The sequence below is a fragment of the Choloepus didactylus genome, chromosome 5, assembly GCF_015220235.1.
Source record: "Choloepus didactylus isolate mChoDid1 chromosome 5, mChoDid1.pri, whole genome shotgun sequence".
NCBI classification, from domain to species: Eukaryota; Metazoa; Chordata; class Mammalia; order Pilosa; family Megalonychidae; genus Choloepus; species Choloepus didactylus.
The window spans coordinates 29,937,680-29,956,793 of record NC_051311.1 but is presented as its reverse complement, the minus strand read 5'-3'; the positions used below and the strand labels follow the sequence as shown (position 1 = coordinate 29,956,793).

Sequence of the window (19,114 nt, the reverse complement as noted above, 5' to 3'; positions counted from 1 at the left end):
CTTCACTATCTAGTTGAACTCAGAAACTTATTTAGATACCTATAAAGAGAAATTGTATTTATTTACTCTCTTTCTTCTGGCACATGCAGTATTCACTACTTCCCACTCCCCAACCCACCCTGCCACATGATGGTTCTTACTTGTCTATTTTCTCTGCTGGAAAATCAAGGGAAATTGTGTTGCTTTGCAGGAAGTCCTGGCAAAAGCCCAGAGTCGGGCATGGTGACAGCATCTAATGGGGTCTGCTTTTTCAGAATTTGCAACCTAATAGGTTTCCTTTCTAAATTTTAAGGTGCTTTGCTGGATGCTTGGTTAGGAAGCACATAAGAGAGAGCAGAAGAATATAGCAAAGGCAGGTTCTAACTCAGTGGCTAAGTTCTCTAAGCTTGTGAGACACCATTTGAATTTGTAGGTGTGAGAGTTAATGATTTTTAGCTACTACCATGATTATTTTTAAATAATCACAATATGAGACCCTAATTTGAATCCTGAGCACAACAAACTCTTAACAAAAATATTCCAGTTATGAGGCAATTGGAAATTTGAACATTGAGTACTTAATATTAAGAAATCATAGTCAGTTCTTAGCTGTGATAATCATTCTGGGGTTAAGTTTAAAGTAAATAGTCTTTATTTTTTAGAGACAATTATTTGCAGATGAGTCGATAGGATGTCTAAGATTGGTTTCAAAGTCTCAGAGGAATTAAGATGAGGCTTGAGTTGATAATTGTAGAAAAATAAGATGAGGCTTGAGTAATGGGTACATAAGGGGTATTTCTTTCACTATTCTGTCTCCTCTAGGTATGTTGTTTTTCCCCTGTTAAAAATTTTAATAGTCTAGTGGCTACTTATTTAAATATAAAATGGTATAGTTACCTATATCTGTATATGGTGTAGAGCTCGTTCTCAACATAAGACAGAGTACATCCTGGAAACTTAAGGATAAATCCATCTAGCTTGTGATACATATAGGTTGTGGACAGACCTAGGCCTTGGCCAGTGATTCATACAAAACAGCTGGTGTCTAAGAACTTCAGGGTCGTTGGAAGCCATATGGATAACGATGAAAAGGTGTGGTGTGATGGGGGAAATTTTTGAACAGATAAGGATGTATCATGGAGCAGAGTGAAATTTGCGTAAATTAAGGAAAGGTATTTGAGAGGAATTTTGTTTGTATGAACTGCTTGGAGTTCTGCCCCCAGATTGTTCTTTGCAATTAGAAGTTGTTTTCAAATCCTAGGCCAGAAAATAGGAGCTTAGTCTGTGGATCCACATATACCCTTTGAGATTTATTTTCTAGTATAAGCAACCCGGCTACTTCTTTCATCATGGTGAGTTAGAGGAGAATAAGCCAGGATAAAGGTAGTCTAATAATATCCCAAGTTAGTCTCTGGAGACTATAAAATTAATTCTATGTCATTTGTTGTCCTACATGCCTTTTCTGTGACTCTGCCTAGAAGGCTTGGCTTTGACTTTGTGTCACTCACCTGGCTGAAGATCTTTAGGTTTGAAATATTTAGAGGCCCTATCAGGTCTATATTAATGAGGACCTAATAGATGGATCTGGAGCAGTACTTCTTAACTTGGGGTGATATTACAGTCCCCTAATGACCTTTACAAAATCTCCATGCCAGGCTGCAGCCTAGACAGTGAAATGAGAATCTCTGCAGGTGGGACCCAGGCATCAGTATTTCTAGAGCTCCCCGGGTGATTCCAGTGTGATTGAGAATGGATTTTAAGATGTCAGCTGGATCTGGGGGAAAAAGAATTGGAGGCAGGGAAGCACAGTTTGTGCAAAAAGTTATTGGGTAGGCGTTCTAAGATGTTTTCACATTTCTCCTTTCCACATCTTTCCTTTTCATTTCTCTTGCTTAAAAGTAGTAGGAGGCAGCAGGGCTGGACAAGTCTGATTCATTCACACTTTTATCACATGAAAACCTAGGAGGCGGCAGGACTCCTCTGATGTTGCAGTTGTGAGAGAACCAGTCTTCCCATCAGTGCCTCAAAGGCATAGGAGGCAGAAGCTGCTGCAGTATGGAGTGAATGGCCAGTGCTCTTGGTCTTGAACAATTAAAATAATTGAAGTTGTTCTTGGTGATATCTTTATTAAAACATACAGTTGTATTCCTTTTTTCATGCATTAAACTTTAAAAAGTTTTTAAAAAGTAGTACATACGTCTCCAACAGCTAGATTATTAGTTTGGGGGATAGAGACTATAAATTTCTGTCAAGGTTCTAGTGGTATACTATGAAAATAGTAGGCTCAAGGTGAGTCTTTGAATGAATGGATATTGAGTGATTCTTTGCAGTAAATATCCAGTGAAGATTTTAGGTAAGGAGAGAAATTAATCTTTGGTTTCCATTTTCCACCTTTATTTCTTCTCTTCAAATGATCTTTCATGGTACATCAGAAATTATGGGGAACCTTGACTTAATCATCTTTGAATAAAATGCGCCCATCCTCAAAAAGTGAGGATTACTGTCTTTGACTAAGGAATGCTCAGTAACTCATAAACCTGATGTGGTGGTGATGGTGGTGCATAGGGTTTGGAGTGATTAATAGAAATCATATGTGTCTTCCTTAAGGAACTGTCTACTTGGGTAAGTAAGACAAAACACATGAAATTGGGTGCTAAACTGTGTAATGTTCCTACCGCTTATTTCAAAAAAGATTTGCTGTGGAGACTTAACTAGAGTTAAGTGCGATAGGAATTGAGAGGAAGGAAGGCTCCACAGAGGTGAGACCTGCAACTTGAATGCTGAATGGGATTTGCATAGGAAGAGAGGAGTGGGGAAGGAATGCTTTCCTGGTAAGAAAAGCAACACAGGTAAGCGTGGACATGGAGTGTTCAGAGACCTGTCAAGTTTAGAGCTTTCCATTGGGCAGTAAATGGAAAGAAGTTTGGAAAGGTAAGCTGAGGCTTTAATGATAGTAAATGTAAAAACTGCAATCTTACTAAAAGATATGAAGATATGTGTCCTTGAATAACTGGGATGATTTATAAGACCTTTGACTCCCCCCACCCCTCCTGGAGATAGACTTAAAATATTGTTCCATGGTTGCTATGAATTCTAAAATTTAGTAGTCTCTTTTCAGTCATTTGAATACCTTCTTAATGTGGAATGTATCACCGAGTCCAAAATGGATGTGAGACAAAGTACCTTTGCCCAGAACTGCTTTCCTTCTGCTTTGGGGAGATAACAAAAAGTTAACCTTAACATTGAGTGTGTATGTTTTGTATATTTGGTATATCTGGTTTGAAAATATTAAGCTTAACATCCTAGTAACTATTTTCTAAACAAACAGTAAGTAAACACAACACTCTTATAAGTTAGTTCTGAAAACCAGTATGTTTCTTTACATTTTAGGATTAGGAAAGAAAGGTGGCTTAGTAAGCAAAACCTGATTTATAGTCTCCATATTGAAAGCCTGACTTTTCTTAACTAGATTATGGCTTGTTCACGGTCCATCAAAACTCCGAAATACATGAAACTTTGAAAACTCTTGTCCAACAGTGTTGTTTTAACTTGTACACTAGCTCCACTAAACACCCATAATAGAGAAGAGCAGATGACAGCTCTCTATACACTGTACATGATGAAAACCAAAACCCAGCAGTTTTCTATTTAGATAAGTTATTGTTCTTGAAGTGGGGGAGCAGAAGTCTTATTTGTAATTGCAGCTGTTTTATTTGCAGAATTATGAAAGACAAATAGTTTTTAGAGGTTGGATTTCCCAAAAGCAGAATGGGTAGGGAAAAGAAAACCTCTTTTCTCTCAGAATAGCTTGTTCTGAATTTACTTGAAATATTTGAAGCTTCATGGCTGCTAGTGAGGTAAGTGAAAAGAGGCAGAGTATTGTCCTCAGCTCTAAAGTAAATGATATTCAAGAAATTGTAATCCTCAACCCTGTACTTAAATCAAAAGGCACAACTTTTTACAAAACCAAAAGAGATTTTTAAAATACTGATGTTTAGTATTTAGTTCAGCATGTCACATACCTAAAGCTTTAAAAATTTTTTCTCAAATGTTACACTTTAGTAAGCATACTTTAATCTTTAAATATATTGAAATTATTAGACGTCATTCTGCCTAGAGGAAAGGGATGGGCTAGTTGACTTTCAAGGGTTTAACCCAAGGAATCCTAACATTTTGAGTTCTAGTTCTGTTTCCTACTTTTATTTACATGGGATCCAATTTTTTTTTTCTTCCAAGGTGGAAAGAAGCTGAACATATGCATTGGGTAATGTTTAATGCTAAAAGAGTTTCTCCTTGATTTCTGGGGTGACTATGTTTACCAACCTTAGGGTGCCCCAGTGACGGGCTGTGACTCATCACCAGGGGGAACACATGAATCACAGGATGCCAGCCAGGTGAGCTTACAGAAACCTCATGGCCAAAATTCTCTCCCATTCCCTCCCCCCTTTCAATTTCATAATAAGATTTTGAAATAAAATCCCAATGGTCAGTCTGAAGCTTAAGCAATATAATGGTAAATTTCATAACAGTATTTCCATAGATTCCACTCCCTTAAAGGGGACCAAGTAGCTGCAAAACATGCTTATGTTTTATTTAGTAAAAAGCTTAATGCTGGGTTTTATATTTCACAGAAGCTCCTTGCTGTGAGGCAAAACTATTTTCTAATTGTTATATCTCAGCTTTTGAGTTGGATTTGGACTTTCTCCAGAAACTTCTGGTTAATTTAAGTCTTCCCTTAAGCATTTTCCTCCTGCTGACAGGGCTATTCTGGAATGTTCTATTTTTCTATGTATTTTTTTTAAATGTATGTGTGATTCAAAGCTAATTACACAGTTGCTCTTTTTCTTTTACTCAATAAAGTCATAGAATTTTAGATCTTTAAGGGTCTTAGAAAGCATGGACTGAGTCCATGACTGAAGTACTTGTTCAAGACAAAAAGACAACTAGGTCTGGGGCTTTGGTTTCCTCTCTGCTCAGTAATTAGATGTGATTTTGAGAAAAATGCAGGTAGTTTCTATTCTCTTCATGCAGTGTGTCATGTCGGGGATTCTCTGGGGAGTGCATGGGAAAACTTGTGGGATACAGTATTAAAAGTGGGGTTATGATATTTTAAACATCATGGTGGTGACATCTGTGCATAACGTATGAACAGGATCATCAATCACTTTTGCCCTGCTTGTATTATCTTGCATTGCTGAAGATAATTTATAGTTGCTTGGTTAAATGCCTCCAAAAATAACATTTGTTTGTTTTGTTCAAAGAGTGGGGAGATGTGATTGGTATTGAAGATGAAAATTTGAGAACTGCTACTTAGTCTTTCGCCACTGATGGATTGTCTGAATTCCAGAAAACAGTTCAACACATATATGAGCATCTACTGTGCTCAGTACCGTAGGGGATTCAAAGGTTTTATAAGGCTTACATCTTCCTCCGGTGAACTTGAGACTTAATTTGGAAAACCTCTAAAATATAAGCCCAGGATGTAGGTTACACAAAATCTTAGTATTTTCAAAAATGAATTTCTGTATGTGGTTGGGTGAGATTCTCTTAACTGTCTTTAGTTTACCATCACAGTCGTTATCTCCAGTGGCCAGTTCTTTTATTTGAGGAGGCAAGTCTGAGAGCCATTACCTGTCAACGGGATTTCATTTGATGATTGGGGGTCCAGTCCTTTCAGTTCAAACATGATTGTATTGATGAGATGTAGTTTAATGTCAAGATGCTAAAGACTTATTTCAGCTTAGGTTCCTTGAGGACAGGCTCCATGTGTCTGTTTTGCCAGCTCTGTATACCTGGCACTCAGGTACACTTACAAATGGTACCCAAGTAATTATAATTTAAAAAAATCCCTTAAATTACATTTATTAATTTTAGGAGTATTTAAATAAGCAAATGCTCCTTAATGGATGGTGGAAATGTGGGAATGAAAGGAAAGCCAATATATGGGTAAAACTGCATTGTGCATGAGTAAGAATGCCATGGTCAGGTGCCCTACCTCAGTTAACATTAAAAGGGAAGACTTTTCAGATCAGTTTCTTAGGGCTCAGAATCTTACATGTAATGATCTAGTATTTAAAGGTATTTGATGGTGATTGTGCATTAAAAGACAAATGGGCTTTTTCCTTGTTGCTCCTAAGGCGCAGAGTTTTTAAGAGGTACAAGGAAATTTTATGATTGGATTTATAGCAGTGCTTTCTTCTTATGTTTCCTTGATGTGACTGTCTTCAGAGACTTCCAGAGAATCAAAGTTGGAATCATTCAGTAAATATTATCATTTGTGTTTTATTTTATTCCTGGTGTCCACCCAATCTGTAAAACTTCTCTGTTTTTCAAAAGATTAATAAAAATACATCTTTCACATCAATCAAAATTAACTGCATTTTGAATGTGTACATAATGCTCTAGATTACAAGTGCATAGGAGGACTCGGCTCAGAACTGAGAACTTCTGGTACTTTTGCAAAGAGGTTTTGGGAAACAGGTGCTGTAATTTGATAGGATGGCTTTGATGGGTATACTTGACTCTTCAGTAATTTTCTTATAGGTCATTTTATTAACAATAAATGTTTACTAAAACATTTTAACGTTAGATGGAGGTAATAAATGTCTTCTGTGTCAGTGACTGTGCACAAATTCTAGAATTAAAGCTGCCTGAAAGTGAAATCAGCAACTGGATCCAATGGCTTTTCGTTCCAGAATGATACCGTGAGATTGATTTTACACAATGAACTTGTCAAAGATAGTCAGCCTTTGATTTCAATAATCCATAATTGCTCTAGGAAAAGATGCTTCAATTGTGATTTTAAAAATCATTAATATGCCATAAAGAGTTAGGTTGGGGAGCTGCTTATTTCTGTAGCAGAAATACATTTGTTTTACATATGACTCTTCCCACCCCCTTTTCCTTCTTCTGGAAGGTTGAGCTCAGGCCCCAAAAGCACAATTGATGAAATGAGATTAATTCCTTCTCCTACTCCAGAAATAGCTGTAGCTATAGTAGATGGGATTATCTAGGAATATGTGATGACCTTACAGCTTTGGAATAAGAGAAGTTTATATTCCATGTTTTTGAGTGGAATAACACCCTTTTCCCAGGATGCCAAGATCACTTTCTTGAATTATATGCTTTCAGGTGTGGCAGATGAAGAAGCCTTTGTAGAAGAATGCAGGCGAAGAGGACAAAATGCCCTGCCTTCCCAGCCAGCCAATGTCCGTTTGCAGAAGTCTCACAGACCTGCCACTTTACCCAAACATGTATCTAACTATATTTGTGAGGAGGAGAATGAGCAAGATAAACCTCAGGTCACCAGCAACTGGGATCCCTCCATTTTTTCCGCAGGTGTGCAAAGGGAGACTAATGTGGAGCATACCAAGAGTGATACTTCCATTAATTCAGAAAGAAAAAGACAGACAAAAGCATCCCTATGCTGTTGTGTTCTGACCTGAACAGGATGAGGTTGGGTGGAACTTAGGGAGAAAGAACTGGTGAAAGTCTGTTTAGAGCAAAAGACTGAGTAGGAAATTTTTGCTTATCTCCCAGGATACCTTGCAAGTGGTTTTTAATCTCAGCAGCTCAAAGCTTCCCCCCACAATTAAAATGGGGTCACAGTTTTCTATGTGTATGAAGTGTATTGTTGTTTTAGGCAAAGGATGAAAGGCACCACATAATTGCGAGGTACTGCTCTTACCATAAATGCTCCTGGATTCTGCCTTTTTTTAGCTTTCAACTTAGTGTTTGAGATCTCTGTAACTTAACACCTGACACATGCCCTAGGGGCGAAGTACAAAACTGTTGATAGCTTATCCAAGAGAGGGCATGTGAGTGGAAGAGGATTCTTCATAAGATGGAGCCTGGACTGGGCTCTAAGTGGAAATCTTATAATTAGGGCAGTTTATGCTGAAGTTTTTTGCCTTTCTTCCCTACCTTTCCCATCCCTAGGTGATCATCTTTACCTTCTTGTGCCTTCACTTGTGTTTTGTTAAAAACAACAACAAAAAAATCCCACCGGAATCAGATCCTTTTGAAAAAGTTTGATCTGTGCCAATTCTCCCTTCAATCACAGATGAAGTTTGAAACCTTAAGTCTCTTTCTACCTCTGACCGCTGCTGCAGGTGTTAATGACCCTGTTTTTCTAGAATCTAGGTTGTACCTTCTTCCAGGTTCTTGACTTTAGATTTCTTACAGAATTTGGATGGGTCTGTGAAATGAGTCCACTTTTGTGAGTTCTTGATGGTCTTCGAGGATGTGGCTGGGCATATTATTTTGACCATGACTGAGTTCTAAAGCCAAATACAAATTTTGCTTGAATTATTCATTAGTTTGAAGATTCATGCCCATCACTGTAGGCAGCTGAGTTGACTATATCAGATTTTGTTTTGGAGGAATGTATTGATATTTGGTGCTCTGTATTGGGCTTACTTTTAAGTATATTTAATGAGGCTAATTCTGTGGACTTAGGACAAAATGGTATCATCTAAAACAGTAAGTCAAAAGGCTGAGGGTCTATTCATTTCCTCTCCCAGAACTTTATTTTGGAAAATCAGTCCATTAAAAGTTTCTTAAAATCAGTCTCTCCAGGTCCTTCTCTGAATAAAGCAGAGTTTGGATATTTATCCCTTGCCAAATTGTATGTTATTGTTGAAGTGGGCAAAAGAAAATGTAGCATTAATAGCAATGATTTGCTCTAGTGACCCATTTTCCCCACCTGAAGGATGTTGTTTTCCTGGGGCTTTGTGATGACAAATGCAGCCGCCAACTGCAGTGATGCTGCAGGCACAGCTAGGCTCTGGTGGAGAGTTGCCAACAAAAGCAGATGGACAATTTGGAGACATTAGCTTTTTCCTGTGTAGTTGAATGAAAAATTGAGGCAATTGCAAGGGCCTGTATGAGTGCAGAATGGATTAAATTCTGCATTGAATGGACTTGAGGAAGTTTTCCCACAAGTTTTTGTCAACTTCTCATACTGAATGGTTTGAGAGTGAGTTGGAGAGGTAGTATTATATTAAGGTTTTAGCAAGGAACGGGAAAGAGTAGTAGATTGAGATTCCCTGAACAAATACTGCTATTGGTTATTTAAAGGGCTAAGTTCAGTTGGAGTGGAAGGACACCATAAACCTGGCAAACTATTGTCATACTTTCTCAGATCCCAAGAATAAGGTGTGCAGGTCTGCCTGGCGGAGTCTTGTTTAAATACAGTAAGCTTACTGGGACAGGAATAGGAAACGTTGCAAGCAGACGAGGCCTGAAAGGGCATATACTAGGCACATGCTTCTCAGTTATAGGCACCTATTTTCATAGATTCCCAAAGACCATGCTTGTTGAATGAAAGATAATTGCCCCAGTAGAAGAATTTGGGGAAAGTAGGAGTTAGCAGTAAAAATAGAAAAGTAATTCTTCGTCCTCAAATCTAGTTGCTTTTTTTTGTGGTTTTTGTTATCTGACTTCCTACTACAAATCTTTTTTTGAGCAGGGAAAACTACGTTGACTTACGAATCCCAACACAAATCCTTACGCAAAAAGAGGCAAATGATATACTTTATTTTTACTAGGTTCTTTTTACTTGGTTGTAGATCAGGCTGAAGGTTTACCTTGTATTCCTGGATCTTTAGTCCTTTCATGGAGGATATTGGATGAAAGAGAGTACCTTTGAAGGTTTCTGAATGGTGTTGGAGTCAACTTCTTTTTTTGGGTTCTAATTTCGTTTTTTCAGTCACTTTATGAAGTCTTGGAAACAGTAAAATCATCAGAGTTAAAAACATAATTTTCATACAAATATATAGTCATATGTCAAAGATTTTCCATTTATTTGCGAAGTTGTGGATTTACAGAACTATCATGCATAAAATAGTTTTTCATATACCATCCTATTATTAACACCTTGCATTCGTGTGGTGCATTTGTTACAACTGATGAAAGCACATTTTTATAATTGTATTATTAACTATAGTCCATTGTTTAATTTAGAGTCTGTGTTGTGCAGTTCTTGGATTCTTAAAATTTTTATTCTAGGACCATATATAGTGAAGGTTTTTTTGTTTTTTTTTTTTTAAACTCATCATCCTTGAGGGATGACAAAGCTGCTTCAAGGGAAGATTCAAGAAACTTAAGAGAGCAGAAAAAAGAAAGCTGGAATAAAATTGTAAACTTAGATGCAAAAGTTTTTTGCCTTACGTAGCAATAAAATTTGGGGGGTTATATTTTTCTATCAGCAGAATGATTTGCATCTCTGCCACACAGAAATCATTCATAACTTTATTAATTAGTCTGGGTGCTAATCAATAATAAAGAATAAGTTGAAGAAAGTTCTGCGCCCCCTGCCCCGAGGCTTGTATCAGGACTTCCCTGGTTTCTGCACTGAATGTCCGATGTCCCAAGAAATCCCTCAGTCACAGAAAACCAGGATGGTTTCTCACCCTAGACTTGGATTATTCCTTGCAATTTTTTGTATGCTCTGGTATGACCTTGAAAGATCATGCAATAATCTTTTTGCTTTATTTCCATAGTAAGCACATAGTAAGGAGCTTACTCACCCAAGCAGTGTTCAATATCTCTGCTTCAGCATTTGACCAAACGTGAAACTATTAATAGTGCCCTGTTGGAAGAATGTATACACATCATCCTGTTTGTTTCTAGAAAAGTTATTTTTCTAGGCTAAAAATTTGCTGTCACTTGAGATGCATTACTTAAAATGTTGGATATATTGCTTATGTGAGAATTTCCCATATTTATGGCTTTTCTAATATAATTCAGTATCAGGATACAGTTAAAGTAATCTAAGAATGTTTACTGATAAAAATAGCAGTGAGTGGCAATTTTATTTTCAGCAAGAATGAGTTTATTGTTTAGGTAGCTTATGTCAGTGTTACAAAGGTGTTGGAATGAAAATGTAATGCAAATCTGACTTACTGGTATTTGCCATTTTGTTGAATGTGCTATTGCATTAAATAACTAACCTTAACCTGTTGTATTTTAGAGGGCAGAGGCATGTTTCATATTGGATGTCACTGGAGACAGTAAATCCTAAAGTTTTGAGAAAGGATTAATATTTTTCATTTATGATTTCCATACATACTGTAGGGCAGTCAAGAACATGTAATTGTTAAAAAGGAAAATTAAAATTATTCAACATGAAAAGAAATCATGAATGAAAGATTAAAATTGATCCTTTAACTTTTTGTTTTTTAGTTTGAAGAAAGCACAACTTACCCAGGAATGTTGTATGTTTCCCTTTTTTGCAGTATCACAACATGGAGCTTATAAAACTAATGATTGGTATTTAACCCTGTTATTAGCCTTTGGCAAATTTGTTTTCTTTTAGTGAAACTAATTTATGAATTTATACATGTTTCTCTGTTAAGAATCTTCAGCAGTATTTTTACAAAGTACTTCTTGATGAAGGCCCTTTTGAAAATTACTCATTTGGGGCAAGAACTCTTACCAATTTGTTAAAATAAGCCTGAAGTAAAAAAGTGAACAATTTAATGAAAGTCTGTCACTGTATAATAAATTCAAGACACATGAGAAGGAGACAATAGAAAGAACCATTTCTGTATTACTTAAATATATTTCCTTTGTGGTAAATTCAGGTGAAAGGATGATTATTTTTCTTTTCTTAACTTAATATTGAAATAAAATTAATAATATACCAAAGTATATTTAACGGACCCGTGTACCCATCACCCACTTCAGTTATCACCTCAGGGCCAATCTCGTTTTCATTTGTACTCTCACTTGCTGCCCCTATTCCATATGATTTTGAAGGCTTCTTGGCTGAGGTTGCAGGAGTTGGGCACAGAAGCACATACAAACTCCAAATCTACCAAATCTTTTAATCTACCAGAGTCCTTTGAAGGGTTGAAAATGCCTGTGGATAAGGGGAACCAGCAGGTATAATTTATTTTCGTTTGCGAAAAAGCTTTTGACAAGGTCCCAGCCCAAATGCTATTAAATTTTTTTTAATTGAATTTAAATTGCAATGCTTAACTGTTTGCCTCTAAAGATAAGGACTGTTTTGGAATCAAAACCACGAGACGGCTATTATTTTAAAATTGAAATCCTTAAAATCAGAAAGGGTGATTTTTTTTTTTTAATCATCATTTTATTGAGATATATTCACATACCACGCAGTCATACAAAACAAATTGTACTTTCGATTGTTTACAGTACCATTACATAGTTGTACATTCATCACCTAAATCAATCCCTGACACCTTCATTAGCACACACACAAAAATAACAAGAATAATAATTAGAGTGAAAAAGAGCAATTGAAGTAAAAAAGAACACTGGGTACCTTTGTCTGTTTGTTTCCTTCCCCTACTTTTCTACACATCCATCCATAAACTAGACAAAGTGGAGTTTGGTCCTTATGGCTTTCCCAATCCCATTGTCACCCCTCATAAGCTACATTTTTATACAACTGTCTTCGAGATTCATGGGTTCTGGGTTGTAGTTTGATAGTTTCAGGTATCCACCACCAGCTACCCCAATTCTTTAGAACCTAAAAAGGGTTGTCTAAAGTGTGCGTAAACCAGAGTGATCTCTCGGCTCGTTTTGGAATCTCTCTGCCACTGAAGCTTATTTCATTTCCTTTCACATCCCCCTTTTGGTCAAGAAGATGTTCTCCGTCCCACGATGCCGGGTCTACATTCCTCCCCGGGAGTCATATTCCACGTTGCCAGGGAGATTCACTCCCCTGGGTGTCTGATCCCACGTAGGGGGGAGGGCAGTGATTTCACCTTTCAAGTTGGCTTAGCCAGAGAGAGAGGGCCACATCTGAGCAACAAAGAGGCATTCAGGAGGAGACTCTTAGGCACAAATATAGGGAGGCCTAGCCTCTCCTTTGCAGCAACCGTCTTCCCAAGGGTAAAACTTATGGTAGAGGGCTCAACCCATCCAACCACCAGTCCCCTATGTCTGTGGTCATGTTAGCAACCATCGAGGTGGGGTAGGCGAATACCCCTGCATTCTCCACAGGCTCCTCAAGGGGGCACTACATCTTTTTTTTTTTACCTTGTTTTTCTTTTTCTTTTTTTTTTTTTTAACTTTCCCTTCTTTTTTAAATCAACTGTATGAAAAAAAAAGTTAAAAAGAAAACAAACATACAATAAAAGAACATTTCAAAGAGACCATAACAAGGGAGTAAGAAAAAGACAACTAACCTAAGATAACTGCTTAACTTCCAACATGTTCCTACTTTACCCCAAGAAAGTTACATAATATAGCAACATTTCTGTGAACTTGTTCCTACTATATTCATCAGAAATTAACAGACCATAGTCATTTCTGGGCATCCCCAGAACGTTAAATAGCTTATCTGTTCTTCTTGGATTATTGTTCCCCCTTCCTTAATTGCTCTCTACTGCTAGTTCCCCTACATTCTACATTATAAACCATTTGTTTTACATTTTTCAAAGTTCACATTAGTGGTAGCATATAATATTTCTCTTTTTGTGCCTGGCTTATTTCGCTCAGCATTATGTCTTCAAGGTTCATCCATGTTGTCATATGTTTCACGAGATCGTTCCTTCTTACTGCCGCGTAGTATTCCATCGTGTGTATATACCACATTTTATTTATCCACTCATCTGTTGAAGGACATTTGGGTTGTTTCCATCTCTTGGCAATTGTGAATAATGCTGCTATGAACATTGGCGTGCAGATATCTGTTCATGTCACTGCTTTCCGATCTTCCAGGTATATACCAAGAAGTGCAATCGCTGGATCGAATGGTAGCTCTATATCTAGTTTTCTAAGGAACTGCCAGACTGACTTCCAGAGTGGCTGAACCATTATACAGTCCCACTAACAATGAATAAGAGTTCCAATTTCTCCACATCCCCTCCAGCATTTGTAGTTTCCTGTTTGTTTAATGGCAGCCATTCTAACCGGTGTTAGATGGTATCTCCTTGTGGTCTTAATTTGCATCTCTCTAATAGCTAGTGAAGCTGAACATTTTTTCATGTGTTTCTTGGCCATTTGTATTTCCTCTTCAGAGAACTGTCTTTTCATATCTTTTGCCCATTTTATAATTGGGCTGTCTGTACTATTGTCATTGAGTTGTAGGATTTCTTTGTATATGCAAGATATCAGTCTTTTGTCAGATACATGGTTTCCAAAAATTTTTTCCCATTGAGTTGGCTGCCTCTTTACCTTTTTGAGAAATTCCTTTGAGGTGCAGAAACTTCTAAGCTTGAGGAGTTCCCATTTATCTATTTTCTCTTTTGTTGCTTGTGCTTTGGGTGTAAAGTCTAGGAAGTGGCCGCCTAATACAAGGTCTTGAAGATGTTTTCCTACATTATCTTCTAGGAGTTTTATGGTACTTTCTTTTATATTGAGATCTTTGGTCCATTTTGAGTTAATTTTTGTGTAGGGGGTGAGGTAGGGGTCCTCTTTCATTCTTTTGGATATGGATATCCAACTCTCCCAGCCCCATTTGTTGAAAAGACCATTATGACTCAGTTCAGTGACTTTGGGGGCCTTATCAAAGATCAGTCGGCCATAGATCTGAGGGTCTATCTCCGAATTCTCAATTCGATTCCATTGATCTATATGTCTATCTTTGTGCCAGTACCATGCTGTTTTGGCAACTGTGGCTTTATAATAAGCTACAAAGTCAGGGAGGGTAAGTCCTCCCACTTCGTTTTTCTTTTTTAGAGTGTCTTTAGCAATTCGAGGCATCTTCCCTTTCCAAATAAATTTGATAACTAGCTTTTCCAAGTCTGCAAAGTAGGTTGTTGGAATTTTGATTGGGATTGCATTGAATCTGTAGATGAGTTTGGGTAGAATTGACATCTTAATGACATTTAGCCTTCCTATCCATGAACGTGGAATATTTTTCCATCTTTTAAGGTCCCCTTCTATTTCTTTTAGTAGAGTTATGTAGTTTTCTTTGTATAGGTCTTTTACATCTTTGGTTAAGTTGATTCCTAGGTACTTGATTTTTTTAGTTGCTATTGAAAATGGTATCTTTTTCTTGAGTGTCTCTTCAGTTTGTTCATATAGAAACATTACTGACTTATGTGCATTAATCTTGTATCCCGCTACTTTGCTAAATTTGTTTATTAGCTCTAGTAGCTGTATCGTTGATTTCTCAGGGTTTTCTAGATATAAGATCATATCATCTGCAAACAATGACAGTTTTACTTCTTCTTTTCCAATTTGGATGCCTTTTATTTCTTTGTCTTGCCGGATTGCCCTGGCTAGCACTTCCAGCACAATGTTGAATAACAGTGGTGACAGCGGGCATCCTTGTCTTGTTCCTGATCTTAGAGGGAAGGCTTTCAGTCTCTCACCATTGAGTACTATGCTGGCTGTGGGTTTTTCATATATGCTCTTTATCATGTTGAGGAAGTTTCCTTCAATTCCTACCTTTTGAAGTGTTTTTATCAAAAAGGGATGTTGGATTTTGTCAAATGCTTTTTCAGCATCTATTGAGATGATCAATTGATTTTTCCCTTTCGAGTTTTTAATGTGTTGTAATACATTGATTGTTTTTCTTATGTTGAACCATCCTTGCATGCCTGGAATGAACCCCACTTGGTCATGGTGTATGATTTTTTTAATGTGTCTTTGGATTCGATTTGCAAGTATTTTGTTGAGGATTTTTGCATCTATATTCATTAGGGAGATTGGCCGGTAGTTTTCCTTTTTGTAGCATCTTTGCCTGGTTTTGGTATTAGATTGATGTTAGCTTCATAAAATGAGTTAGGTAGTGTTCCATTTTTTTCAATGTTTTGAAAGAGTTTGAGTAAGATTGGTGTCAGTTCTTTCTGGAAAGTTTGGTAGAATTCCCCTGTGAAGCCATCTGGCCCTGGGCATTTATTTGTGGGAAGATTTTTGATGACTGATTGGATCTCTTTGCTTGTGATGGGTTGGTTGAGGTCTTCTATTTCTTCTCTGGTCAGTCTAGGTTGTTCATATGTTTCCAGGAAATTGTCCATTTCTTCTACATTATCCAGTTTGTTGCCATACAGTTGTTCATAATATCCTCTTATAATTTTTTTAATTTCTTCAGGATCTGCAGTTATGTCACCTTTTTCATTCATTATTTTGTTTATATGGGTCTTCTCTCTTTTTGATTTTGTCAGTCTAGCTAGGGGCTTGTCAATCTTGTTGATCTTCTCAAAGAACCAACTTTTGGTGATATTTATCCTTTCTATTGTTTTTTTGTTCTCTATGTCATTTATTTCTGCTTTAATCCTTGTTATTTCTTTTCTTGTACTTGGTTTAGGATTGGTTTGCTGTTCATTTTCTAGCTTCTTCAGTTGATCCATTAGTTCTTTGATTTTGGCTCTTTCTTCCTTTTTAATATATGCGTTTAGTGCTATAAATTTCCCCCTTAGCACTGCTTTTGCTGCATCCCATAGGTTTTGGTATGTTGTGTTCTCATTTTCATTCGTCTCTATATATTTAGCAATTTCTCTTGCTATTTCTTCTTTAACCCACTGATTGTTTAGGAGTGTGTTGTTTAACCTCCAGGTATTTGTGAATTTTCTAAGTCTCTGATGGTTATTGACTTCTAATTGTATTCCATTGTGGTCAGAGAATGTGCTTTGAATAATTTCAATCTTTTTAAATTTATTGAGGCTTGTTTTATGTCCCAGCATATGATCTATTCTGGAGAAAGTTCCGTGAGCACTAGAAAAGTATGTGTATCCTGGTGATTTGGGATGTAATGTCCTGTAGATGTCTGTTAAATCTAATTCATTTATCAGATTGTTTAGGTTTTCAATTTCCTTATTGGTCTTCTCTCTGGTTGATCTATCTATAGGAGAGAGTGATGTGTTGAAGTCTCCCACAATTATTGTGGAAACATCAATTGCTTCCTTTAGTTTTGCCAGTGTTTCTCTCATGTATTTTGTGGCACCTTGATTGGGTGCATAGACATTTACGATTGTTATTTCTTCTTGCTGAATTGCCCCCTTTTATTAGTATGTAGTGGCCTTCTTTGTCTCTCAAAACATCCCTGCATTTGAAGTCTATTTTATCTGAGATTAATATTGCTACACCTGCTTTCTTTTGGCTGTAGCTTGCATGAAATATTTTCTTCCATCCTTTCACTTTCAGTTTCTTTGTGTCCCTGTGTCTAAGATGAGTCTCTTGTATGCAACATATTGATGGTTCATTTTTTTTGATCCATTCTGCGAATCTATATCTTTTAATTGGGGAGTTTAATCCATTTACATTCAATGTTAAAACCGTGAAGGCATTTCTTGAATCGGCCATCTTATCCTTTGGTTTATGTTTGCCATATTTTTCCCCTCTCTCTATTAATATCCTTTATTGTACCCATACCGAATCTCTTTAGTACTGAACCTTTCTCCAAGTATCTCTGTCCTGTCTTTGTTTCTCTGTCTGTAGGGCTCCCTTTAGTATCTCCAGTAGGGCAGGTCTCTTGTTAGCAAATTCTCTCAGCATTTCTTTGTCTGTGAAAAATTTAAGCTCTCCCTCAAATTTGAAGGAGAGCTTTGCTGGATAAAGTATTCTTGGCTGGAAATTCCTCTCACTCAGAATTTTAAATATATCGTGCCACTGCCTTCTTGCCTCCATGGTGGCTGCTGAGTAGTCACTACTTAGTCTTATGCTGTTTCCTTTGTATGTGGTGAATTGCTTTTCTCTTGCTGCTTTCAGAACTTGCTCCTTCTCTTCTATGTTTGACAGTGTGATCAGTATATGTCTCGGAGTGGGTTTATTTGGATTTATTCTATTTGGAGTTCGCTGAGCATTTATGATTTGTGTATTTATGTCGTTTAGAAGATTTGGGAAGTTTTCCCCAACAATTTCTTTGAATACTCTTCCTAGACCTTTACCGTTTTCTTCCCCTTCTGGGACACCAATGAGTCTTATATTCGGACGTTTCATATTATTTATCATATCCCTGAGGTCCATTTCGAGTTTTTCAATTTTTTTCCCCATTCTTTCTTTTATGCTTTCATTTTCCATTCTGTCATCTTCCAGGTCACTGATTCGTTGTTCAACTTCCTCTAGTCTTGTACTATGAGTGTTCAGAATCTTTTTAATTTGGTCAACAGTTTCTTTAATTTCCATAAGATCATCCATTTTTTTATTTAGTCTTGCAATGTCTTCTTTATGCTCTTCTAGGGTCTTCTTGATTTCCTTCATATCCCGTACTATGGTCTCATTGTTCAGCTTTAGTTCTTTGAGTAGCTGCTCTAGGTGCTGTGTCTCTTCTGGTCTTTTGATTTGGGTGCTTGGGCTTGGGTTATCCATATCATCTGGTTTTTTCATATGCTTTATAATTTTCTGTTGTTTTTGGCCTCGTGGCATTTGCTGAACTTGATAGGGTTCTTTTAGGGTTTGTAGACCTATTGAAGTCCTTATCTCTAATTTATCAGATCTACAGCTTTGTGGAGTACACTTTCTCTAACTAACCAGCAGGTGGCATCCACGAGCCACCTGTTCTCCACAAGCCAGTTCTCCCCTGCTTAGCCTTTTTGGTGAGTGGGGGAGTGAGTCTTGTGGGGCCCAATTGGTGTACCAAGCTTGCGTGTGTAGTTGGTGTTGCCTGCCCTGTATGTGGGGTGTGTTTCTGGGCAGTCGGGGAGGGGGGGTGGCCCTAACAATCAAATCTCCCTGATGATCCTAGAGTTTTAAAGCTGCTGCAATAGTCTAATCCTTCAGTTCAGTCCTGCCACAGTTTGTCTCTGCCACTGACCCACAAGTCTTTGGTATTGGCGTATGGCTCCTGAGACTTGCAAGTGGGCCCCTCTTCCAGGCCGTGCACCCCGGGTCCTCTGTTGAGGGATGACTGTGCTATGTCACAGGTGAGTGCCGTCCCCCCAGGGCAGTTCTGGGCTGCTGGGCTGTGTAGGGAGGCTCCCAGTCTGCTCAAATGATGGCTGAATGGGGCTTTGTTAATTCACACTGCTCCACCTTCCCAGCTCTGGGACATTCAGCTGAGGTTGCAGGGAAGGCTAATGTCCTCGCCCAGTTTTGTGGTGTGTGCCTGTTATTTGAAGCCCTTCCGTCACACTGGGTTGTCTGGGGCAGCTCTGGGCTATGGGGCTGGCGATGGGCAAGAGTGTTTCCTGTCCACCAGGATGGTGGCTGTGAGCGGACACCCCCCTTTTCTTGGGAAGTTGTGTTCTTTAGTGAATTTTCTCAGCCACTGGAT

The 19,114-nt window shown here is 37.7% G+C and overlaps 1 protein-coding gene across 2 annotated transcripts in view; it reads left to right on the top strand.

Moving 5' to 3' along the window:
• Window positions 1-19,114, top strand: part of DNAJB6 (DnaJ heat shock protein family (Hsp40) member B6) — a 92,439-nt gene that overhangs the window by 60,310 nt on the left and 13,015 nt on the right. The window contains exon 9 of one of the 2 annotated variants that reach the window (XM_037835723.1): window positions 7,111-7,317. In XM_037835723.1, coding sequence (XP_037691651.1) covers window positions 7,111-7,317 — 207 coding nt within the window. Of the gene's footprint in view, window positions 1-7,110; window positions 7,591-19,114 lie in introns of those variants that run through there. The other variant, XM_037835722.1, reaches the window with a different exon arrangement.